Consider the following 11,372-nt stretch of genomic DNA (forward strand, 5'->3'; position numbering starts at 1 on the left):
TTTTAGCCAAAGCCAGGAGTGGATGCGAAAGAGAGAAGTCCGGTCGAGCCTGCGCGCCATTTTTTGTGTGGCTGAGGTCTTTGGTGTTGGATTGTACCGTGACGTATCTCAGCGGCTGTCGGATACGTCTTCTGTTCCAAGTCACTTTGTCCATTCAGGGAACGCAAGTTTCAATCATGATCTTTTTTTTTTTATTAGGCACCAGCGCAGTGAGACGCACAACAAAGGCGAGTAACGTGAGACAGAGGAACCCCGCGGCCCAGCGACATCTTTATGAGTTCTCGTCTTTTATTCCCCTGGTAAGAAGACAATAAGGAGAAGCCTGATGTGACTCCCAGTCGTGGCACAAAGGGCTCCAGCAGAGAGGAGACGGCAGTCAGGTCTAGGATTACACAGGCGGACGGCGCTGCCTCTACAACGTGACAAACGAGACCCGAGCATGGAGGACAGACGGACAGAGAGCACCTGGGCCCCCGAGGCTAAAGCGAACATACTACCCAACTGTAAATGATGACCTGTGCTGCCGTATATGATGTCATCACACAGAATAAACATACAGAAAATATGATGACGTCACACAGAACAAGATCGATATACAGTATGTATGACATCACTGTACAGGATCGATATATAGAATGCATGCTGACATCACAGTGCAGGAGCAATAGAGAGAATGTATGATGACATCACAGTACAGGATCAACATACAGAATACATGAGGACATCACACAGAACAAGATCGATATACAGTATGTATGATGACATCACAGTACGGAATCAATATAGAGAATGCATGATGGCATCACACAGAACGAGATCGATATATAGAATGCATGATGACCTCACACACTACAGGATCAATATACATAATGCATGATGACCTCACAAGGTACAGGATCAGTATATACCATATATGATGACATCACACAGAACAGGCTCTCTATACATCAGATGATATATAGGATCTCTATATAACAAATGATGACATCACACAGTATACCACTATAAAGGATATTTAAATGATATATGATGACATCACGTCGATGATTCACGTTCTTCCTTCTAGAATGTTGCTGGGCATAAAAAAAAAACAAATCAAAACACAAAATCCCTTTCACATATACTTCCGGCCCACTTTCGACAGTCCTTGGTTATGCTAATGTCATATGACCATGGCCGCCAATCCCTACATGCGGTTTCCACTGTAATCTGTGATTGGACGCTATTTTCAGGCTGTGACATCATTTTTAAGGTCAGTGGTTCGCTGTTGCTCTCTAATTTTGCAAAGATTTAACCTACGAGCTTTTAGCCCCAATTGAACCCTTGGTTTAGCGGGTCCCCCTAATGGATGAGCAGAATAAAAAAACACCAAAATAACATCCTGAATTTTAATAAGGTGCCACGTGGATCAGGTTTTTCTTTTTTAATAATGACAACTTTAAAAACACTTTTTTAATAAAACTTTGTCCGCCCCCCCCCCCCCAAACAAAATGGCAGAAATACAAGTCCCTGAGGCGATATAATCCAACTTTTTACAGTTCCTGAACAGCATAAAGTAACCTCCCCCCGTGTACGACCTCATTCACCTGAGCTTAAATACAGGAATAAATCTAGAATATTTTCTCCATTCCTCCGTATTGAGTACTGAAGCTCCCTGCTTTCTTTTTTTATTGCCCAAATTAATAGCCTGTCTCTTCTTCCAGAATCCATTCAGGAAAATCCGCTGAGAAATTGGAAAATATGCTGCGGATGCCTCAAAACATGGCTGGACGACTTAACTCTGCGTTCAGGACCTTATAAATATGGACATGAAATACACCTGTGTGAATGAGGCCAAAGTGTCAGTCTTCACTGCAGTTCTGTCATTCTATTCATGAACCAGGACTGGCAGGATGAACAGAGCAATGAACTACAGGAAGGCATTAAAAAGAGGAAGGACAAAGAACAAGAAAAACGAAATTGAAATAAGATGAATATTTTTCTGCTCTTCAACAGACTCCAGACTTCTAGTCGTTACTCGGAGGCGTCTTCACTTTCTTGGGTCTGGCAGGAAGTCCGCTGGAATATTCGGAGGTCAGGAGGTCTGAAAACCGCTGCTTCGTCCTCACTGGTTGACGTCCATCCGTCCTACGAGAGATCAGATCATGGGAAATGGCAATTCCTTAAAACATTACAAGTCACGGGGAACTTCCTGCGGGATTTCTAGTAGCCGCGTGTGGGCGGAGTCATCAGAGAGGCGTCTCTAGTTTGTGGCTCTGCAGCTGCTGTGACACTACAACCCCCAGCATGTCCTCACAGAAGCTGGAGAGCCACGGGCTGCAGACTACTACTCCCCTGGACACAGGTAGCACAAGCTCCACTAAATCCCACTGTAATTAATGGCTAAGGACCCCTGACTGGAGGGGGCGTCCATGCTGGGAGGAGGGGGCGGCCATGCTGGGAAGAGGGAGCTCGCGGAGTCGGCCGCTTGCTTGTTTGTTGGTGGCTCAGGTGTCAGGTCAAGACAAAGGTCAATCCCACTAATCACCTTATTAGTAGCGAAGTACCTACAAGTCTGAACAAGGGCTGAGGCGGCGCACGGGGCGCTGGTTATCACCCTGAGGGCGATCTTATGGCCGCAGTCACGGACCGGTCCGTCCCACGGATACCTAATCCCCAGTAATTGAATCCTCGACTCGTCGTCTTCTGTAAAATCGTAATACAGTCTATTCAGCCGATTCTTAGTTATATCCGTTCCTGGGAAAGCTGGATGACCACCGATGTGGCCACCAATGAAGGTACCACAAGTGTTGTCGAGCAGCTTTCCCAGAACCCCAATACACAACGCTCTCATTATGCCGTAATACCCTCCCCCTAGCACCATCTAGCTGTATTTTCCATTCAGGAGACCAGAAACGCAAAACCTCTGAACAGATTTGGGATGACCGAGGGACATTCTCAATTTTAAAGGGGAAAAGCTGGGTGACAACCATAACACTACAGCTTCCACCCAGCTCTTCTAGTATCCTGAACATCACATCTACCTAGTGTGCAAGAATACGGTTATATCAGTTTCTGGTAAAGCTGGATTGAAACCAATATGGCCAACACTATGGCTTCCACAGGAGCAGTCACCCAGCTTTTCCAGGGTCCTGAACAGCAAATCTGCCTAAGTTATACAGTGATCCTGGTATATTGGTTTCTGAAAAAGCAGAGTCACCATCACTATGGCCGACAATATAGCTGCTACATGAGCGGTCACCCAGCTTTTCCAGAGTCCTGAATGGAAAATGTGCCTAAGCTTTGCGGTGATCCGTTTAATACTCCCACCACCTGTGGAGGCATGCTGGGAGTTGTGGTCCCAGGTGAAGCACATGTTGGCAGAGTTTCTAATAGGGTTAAGTGTGGATGATTGACATGAGAGGAACGGGGCAGGTAATTGAATAGTGATTACAGGACGCTGGCGAGATGTTAACGTGCTCGGTCACGCCGCCAAAAGGGCGAGAATCCTGTCTGGGAAGAACCGGGCGACCTCCTATACATTCAGTACACAGGGTCCCTGCGGACTGGAGATCACAGTCATTAATAGGAGAAGGTCCGGCTTACCCGCCCCTCCCCCGTCACGACACCCAAGTCTCTTTTTAATTGGGGTTTTAAACTGGTTCCTTTTCAGCCCTGACAGGGTATGAAATGAGCTTATTGCGGGGGACCCGCCGTGCCAGTCTGATCCTATTGTGGCCCGGGCTTCACGGTCAACCTGCTTTTAGGAGAATGAAACAATGACGCAGACAGTCTCGTATACGCTCCCTCGTTTCGCAAAAAATTCCCGGTTTTCATTCACTCGCAGAACAGGCGGACGGCGAAAAAAAGGAACCATCTGTTTAATAACACGACAATCTGAAGACTCGATACTTGTGCAACAAATACATACGTACGAAACCAAAATGGCGCTGTTAGATCTGGTCGTGAAATTGGCGCTAAAGCGAATACACACACACACACACACATATATACACACACACAATGACTAACTACACTGAAACCAACTAAGTTGACAACCAATATGATTGTTAAAGCTTCTATAAAGGATTACCACCCAGCTTTCCCAGGTGCCAGAACGGCAAAATCTGTCCAATAATGCGCCAAAAAGGGGCAGGCAAGTGTATGGGGATGTAACTAGGCAGGTTTGCCGCTCAGGCTCTTGAAAAAGCTGGTTGAAGACCTGGCGGCCATATTGGCAACCCAGCTTTCCCAGAGACAGATAAACTGACGGACTGTCTCTGGATTCCGATAATGACCTCACATTAGGGAATTACTATTTGTGAGATTCCCTGATGGGATATTGGAAGCGGCTTGACTTTCCTGGGGGCGTCGGAGCGGCAGGAGGGGATCAGGACTTGCGCTTTGGCTTTTCGGACTGATCTCTTAATGATTCTTTAGGGGCTATAAATGGTCTTTTGTGTTCTGGGACTCGACATGTTCGTGCACCCCGGGAGCCGCTCTTGTTCTCATCGGTCGCAACGTCTCCTGGGCTAATGAGTAAAATAGAGGTGCGCAGACCCCGACTTCTCGCGGCATAATCGCGTGACACGCCTCCGGCCGTCAGTCGGGACAGCGCCTGGCGAGCCTCTGAGCCGGCCCCATGCCATGTAACGGGCTACTTATCTGCTAATCACGCTATTCTTCCCACAATAAAAGCCCTGGACAAATCCTTCTAGTCATGGGGCAAGAGAAGACGGGCGGAGGAGGGGGCCGGGGGGAGACAGGGGGTCCCAACAAGTTTTCCATCTGCCTCAAGAGTCACAGGAATGAGACAAAGGGTCACCCCCGTCTGTGAAACGGGGGGCTCCTGGCACTACATTGCTTGGTGAGCGACTAACAGTTCCCATATGGCAGTCTTTATGGGGGTTTACTGACAGAAGGGGCACAAATATTTGGAGGAGTGAAGGATGAAGGGAGGGTTCTACAAAAAGTTTAATTGTACCAGAGTAAATGGAGATTTCCACCTTCATGGGACGTCCCTCTCCCACCCTATAGGAGACTGGCACAGTCGTGTCCTGCATCCCCTCCTCAATGATGAGGTGAATGAGCCCCCCACCAATACTCCACTGAGGACCCCTGCTGGGGACCTGTGGTAATGCTTAAGAAATGCCAAAAAGACCTGCTGCAGCAAGGACCATGGACTATGATACGGAGATCAGGACTGGCAGAGCGGCTACAACTCTCAATACAAAAGGGTTGGGTAGGTGGTGAGATCGAATGCTCCTCCAGATACAACCGCCCGATATCGGACATGGAGACTTGGGGACATATAGAAGCCTTAATACGTATGACAAACAATTTTTGGGGTGCAAGACAGGGAAAACATCTCAGTGACCATAGGTTAAAGGGGCTCCTGATCGAAAGCTATTGGTAAATATAGGAGAAAGAGATAGAGACAGTTACTCTATAAATACAAAACTTATCCGGAGTTACATCCTGTATTATACTCCAGAGCTGAACTCACTATTCTGCTGGTAGAGTCACTGTGTACATACATTACTTATCCTGTACTGATCCTGCGTTACATCCTGTATTATACTCCAGAGCTGCACTCACTATTCTGCTGGTGGAGTCACTGTGTACATACATTACTTATCCTGTACTGATCCTGCGTTACATCCTGTATTATACTCCAGAGCTGTACTCACTATTCTGCTGGTGGAGTCACTGTGTACATACATTACATTACTTATCCTGTACTGATCCTGAGTTACATCCTGTATTATACTCCAGAGCTGAACTCCCTATTCTGCTGGTGCAGTCACTGTGCACATACATTACATTACCTATCCTGTACTGATCCTGAGTTACATCCTGTATTTTACTCCAGAGCTGCACTCACTATTCTGCTGGTGGAGTCACAGTGTACATACATTACATTACTTATCCTGTACTGATCCTGAGTTACACCCTGTATTATACTCCAGAGCTGCACTCACTATTCTGCTGGTGGAGTCACGAAGTACATTCTGCTGGTGATGTAACTCAGGAGCAGTACAGGATAAGTAATGTAATGTATGTACACAGTGACTGCACCAGCAGAATAGTGAGTTCAGCTCTGGAGTATAATACAGGATATAACTCAGGATCAGTACAGGATAAGTAATGTATGTACACAGTGACTCCACCAGCAGAATAGTGAGTGCAGCTCTGGAGTATAATACAGGATATAACCCCGGATCAGTACAGGATAAGTAATGTAATATATGTACACAGTGACTCCACCAGCAGAATAGTGAGTGCAGCTCTGGAGTATAATACAGCATGTAACTCAGGATCAGTACAGGATAAGTAATGGAATGTATGTACACAGTGACTCCACCAGCAGAATAGTGAGTGCAGCTCTGGAGTATAATACAGGATATAACTCAGGATCAGTACAGGATAAATAATGTAATGTATGTACACAGTGACTCCACCAGCAGAATAGTGAGTGCAGCTCTGGAGTATAATACAGCATGTAACTCAGGATCACTACAGAATAAGTAATGTAATGTATGTACACAGTGACTCCACCAGCAGAATAGTGACTGCAGCTCTGGAGTATAATACAGGATAAGTAATGTAATGTATGTACACAGTGACTCCACCAGCAGAATAGTGACTGCAGCTCTGGAGTATAATACAGGATGTAACTCAGGATCAGTACAGGATAAGTAATGTAATGTATGTTCACAGTGACTCCACCAGCAGAATACTGAGTGCAGCTCTGGAGTATAATACAGGATGTAACTCAGGATCAGTACAGGATAAGTAATGTAATGTATGTTCACAGTGACTCCACCAGCAGAATACTGAGTGCAGCTCTGGAGTATAATACAGGATGTAACTCAGGATCAGTACAGGATAAGTAATGTAATGTATGTACACAGTGACTCCACCAGCAGAAAAGTGAATGCCGCTCTGGAGTATAATAGAGGATATAACTCAGGATCAGTACAGGATAAGTAATGTAATGTATGTACACAGTGACTCCACCAGCAGAATAGCGAGTGCAGCTCTGGAGTATAATACAGGATATAACTCAGGATCAGTACAGGATAAGTAATGTATGTACACAGTGACTACACCAGCAGAATAGTGAGGGCAGCTCTGGAGTATAATACAGGATATAACTCAGGATCAGTACAGGATAAGTAATGTAATGTATGTACACAGTGACTACACCAGCAGAATAGTGAGGGCAGCTCTGGAGTATAATACAGGATATAACTCAGGATCAGTACAGGATAAGTAATGTAATGTATGTACACAGTGACTCCACCAGCAGAATAGTGAGTGCAGCTCTGGAGTATAATACAGGATATAACTCAGGATCAGTACAGGATAAGTAATGTATGTACACAGTGACTCCACCAGCAGAATAGTGAGCGCAGCTCTGGAGTATAATACAGGATGTAACTCAGGATCAGTACAGGATAAGTAATGTATGTGCACAGTGACTCCACCAGCAGAATAGTGAGTTCAGCTCTGGAGTATAATACAGGATATAACGCAGGATCAGTACAGGATAAGTAATGTATGTACACAGTGACTCTACCAGCAGAATAGTGAGTTCAGCTCTGGAGTATAATACAGGATATAACTCAGGATCAGTACAGGATAAGTAATGTAATGTATGTACACAGTGACTCCACCAGCAGAATAGTGAGTGCAGCTCTGGAGTATAATACAGGATATAACTCAGGATAAGTACCGGATAAGTAATTTCAAATTCCCTTTCTGTCTTGTAGTCTGCATTCCCGGATCTTACCTCTTGGACTTCATTGCTTTCTGCTTCTTAGGATTTCCTGCCAGCTGCTGGCTGAGGTTGTGCGGAGCGTCTCTCAGACCAAAACTTTTGGCTACGTGACCAAGGTGCAGAGAGCGGACATGGAAGATGTGCTTCAGGTCCTTTGGGTAGGTGGCATATGAGCGAATGTATGACTGCAGGGCTGGGAAGAAGGAGAAGAGGATGATGACGGTCTTAGAAGCAACTAAGAAACAATTTCTACAATAGGGTTCTCAAACTCTCTTAATTATTATTCTCCCATAATGCTCCTGGATGTATGCCAGATTTCATATTTTTTCCTGTGCTCATCGTTGCCCTCTGTTGAGCAATATATGAACTGCCAAGAGGAGTGGGGAAATGGAAGTGACCACTGCTCGAAGAACATTCAATAATCTGGAAAGTCTGATAATCCGGCACTTGTTCCCAGCACAGAAGCAGAAGACGACAAATCCGTCTTCCTGTAGGTTTTTCTACCATCACAAGCGAGTCTTATATTTATAATCGTACGCTATATAATAATTCGGCGCCAAGCAGGACCCATTGATTCTGGATTAAACCCCTATAAAATAACGCAGAACATCATGGTCGCCCAGTGGTTGGCATCGTTGTCTTGCGGAACTGGGGATCTGCGCTCGGGTCTCACATCTGCATGGAGTCCCTGTATGTAGGAGCTGGAGGAAACCCACGGGATCATGGGCAAAATAAGGAGAAGTCAAATGGCTTACTATGAAATTGGCCTAATGAAATGACCAAATAATATTTCTTCCACATATGGCGGCTGGTGTCCACCAAGTTCTCCACTCCTCCAGTACACGCGCCTCTGCTGCACCTCATCCCCCCCCCTTACATGTTCAGATGGAGAGAGCTTAGCGGAGGCTCAGGAGTAATCTCCCCCCGTCACTGCTGGATATTGGCGTTTATGAACAGTAATGAAAGTAAAAAGTGTCATTTTGGAGAGTGACGGCTGCGAGATCACAGAAGAGGTTATCAGAAGAGGTGGACGCAGCCCGAGGCATCGAGCGAAGCTCCGGATATAGAGAGTTACTGGTCAAGAGCAGCGCAGAAAGTATATAATGTCCCCATTATCATCTATAGCCAGAGCTACAAAATTATCAGAACAGTCACAGCTGAGCCAAGGGATCAAAATATCATACGGCATATACTGTAATAGACCGAGACTACTGGAAGTATTACTAGGATGCCGGATCAGTGAATTTATTTAGGATATTCTGAAAGAGAAGATTTCACAATCCAGAAATATGAGGCAATATAACGACTATAAGGGTATGTTCACACGAGGTCATTAGATCCGTAATTGACGGACGTATTTCGGCCGCAAGTACCGGACCTAACACAGTGCAGGGAGCCGGGCTCCTAGCATCATACTTATGTACGACGCTAGGAGTCCCTGCCGGACAACTATTCCGTACTGAAAACATGTTTTCAGTACGGGACAGTAGTTCCAGGGAGAGGCAGGGACTCCTAGCGTCGTACATAACTATGATGCTAGGAACCCGGCTCCCTGCACAGTATTATAGTAGTTATATTCTTGTATATAGGTGCAGTATTATAGTAGTTATATTCTTGTATATAGGGGCAGTATTATAGTAGTTATATTCTTGTATATAGGGGGCAGTATTATAGTAGTTATATTCTTGTATATAGGGGGCAGTATTATAGTAGTTATATTCTTGTATATAGGAGCAGTATTATAGTAGTTCTATTCTTGTATATAGGAGCAGTATTATAGTAGTTCTATTCTTGTATATAGGAGCAGTATTATAGTAGTTATATTCTTGTATATAGGAGAAGAATTATAGTAGTTATATTCTTGTATATAGGAGCAGTATTATAGTAGTTATATTCTTGTATATAGGGAGCAGTATTATAGTAGTTATATTCTTGTATATAGGGGGCAGTATTATTGTAGTTATATTCTTGTATATAGAAGCAGTATTATAGTAGTTATATTCTTGTATATAGGGGGCAGTATTATAGTAGTTATATTCTTGTATATAGGGGGCAGTATTATTGTAGTTATATTCTTGTATATAGAAGCAGTATTATAGTAGTTATATTCTTGTATATAGGGGGCAGTATTATAGTAGTTATATTCTTGTATATAGGAGCAGTATTATAGTAGTTATATTCTTGTATATAGGGGCAGTATTATAGTAGTTATATTCTTGTATATAGGGGCAGTATTCTAGTAGTTTATATTCTTGTATATAGGGGCAGTATTATAGTAGTTATATTCTTGTATATAGGGGCAGTATTATAGTAGTTTTATTCTTGTATATAGAGAGCAGTATTATAGTAGTTATATTCTTGTATATAGGGCAGTATTATAGTAGTTATATTCTTGTATATAGGGGCAGTATTATAGTAGTTTTATTCTTGTATATAGAGAGCAGTATTATAGTAGTTATATTCTTGTATATAGGGCAGTATTATAGTAGTTATATTCTTGTATATAGGAGCAGTATTATAGTAGTTATATTCTTGTATATAGGGTAGTATTATAGTAGTTATATTCTTGTATATAGGGGCAGTATTATAGTAGTTATATTCTTGTATATAGGGGGCAGTATTATAGTAGTTATATTCTTGTATATAGGAGCAGTATTATAGTAGTTATATTCTTGTATATAGGGGGCAGTATTATAGTAGTTATATTCCTGTATATAGGAGGCAGTATTATAGTAGTTATATTCTTGTATATAGGGGCAGTATTATAGTAGTTATATTCTTGTATATAGGGGGCAGTATTATAGTAGTTATATTCTTGTATATAGGGGGCAGTATTATAGTAGTTATATTCTTGTATATAGGGGCAGTATTATAGTAGTTATATTCTTGTATATAGGGGCAGTATTATAGTAGTTTTATTCTTGTATATAGAGAGCAGTATTATAGTAGTTATATTCTTGTATATAGGGGGCAGTATTATAGTAGTTATATTCTTGTATATAGGGGGCAGTATTATAGTAGTTATATTCTTGTATATAGGGGGCAGTATTATAGTAGTTATATTCTTGTATATAGGGGGCAGTATTATAGTAGTTATATTCTTGTATATAGGAGCAGTATTATAGTAGTTATATTCTTGTATATAGGAGCAGTATTATAGTAGTTATATTCTTGTATATAGGGGGCAGTATTATAGTAGTTATATTCTTGTATATAGAGGTCAGTATTATAGTACTTATATTCTTGTATATAGGGGCAGTATTATAGTAGTTATATTCTTGTATATAGGGGGCAGTATTATAGTAGTTCTATTCTTGTATATAGGGGGCAGTATTATAGTAGTTATATTCTTGTATATAGGGGAAGTATTATAGTAGTTATATTCTTGTTTATAGGAGCAGTATTATAGTAGTTATATTCTTGTTTATAGGAGCAGTATTATAGTAGTTCTATTCTTGTATATAGGAGCAGTATTATAGTAGTTCTATTCTTGTATATAGGAGCAGTAATATAGTAGTTCTATTCTTGTATATAGGAGCAGTATTATAGTAGTTATATTCATGTATATAGAAGCAGTATTATAGTAGTTATATTCTTGTATAGAGCAGTA

The 11,372-nt window shown here is 42.6% G+C and overlaps 1 protein-coding gene across 1 annotated transcript in view; it reads right to left on the reverse strand.

The window, feature by feature from the left end:
- Positions 1–1,363: 1,363 nt before the first annotated feature.
- Positions 1,364–11,372, reverse strand: part of DDX31 (DEAD-box helicase 31) — an 11,201-nt gene continuing 1,192 nt past the window's right edge. Inside the window, exons 2-3 of the mRNA XM_075834544.1 lie at positions 7,775–8,011; positions 1,364–2,127 (exon numbers count right to left, since the gene is read on the reverse strand). Of these exons, the coding sequence (XP_075690659.1) occupies positions 2,007–2,127; positions 7,775–8,011 (358 nt within the window). The 3' untranslated portion in view covers positions 1,364–2,006. The remainder of the gene's footprint in view (positions 2,128–7,774; positions 8,012–11,372) is intronic.

Source organism: Rhinoderma darwinii, chromosome 8, assembly GCF_050947455.1.
Source record: "Rhinoderma darwinii isolate aRhiDar2 chromosome 8, aRhiDar2.hap1, whole genome shotgun sequence".
Classification (NCBI taxonomy): Eukaryota; Metazoa; Chordata; class Amphibia; order Anura; family Rhinodermatidae; genus Rhinoderma; species Rhinoderma darwinii.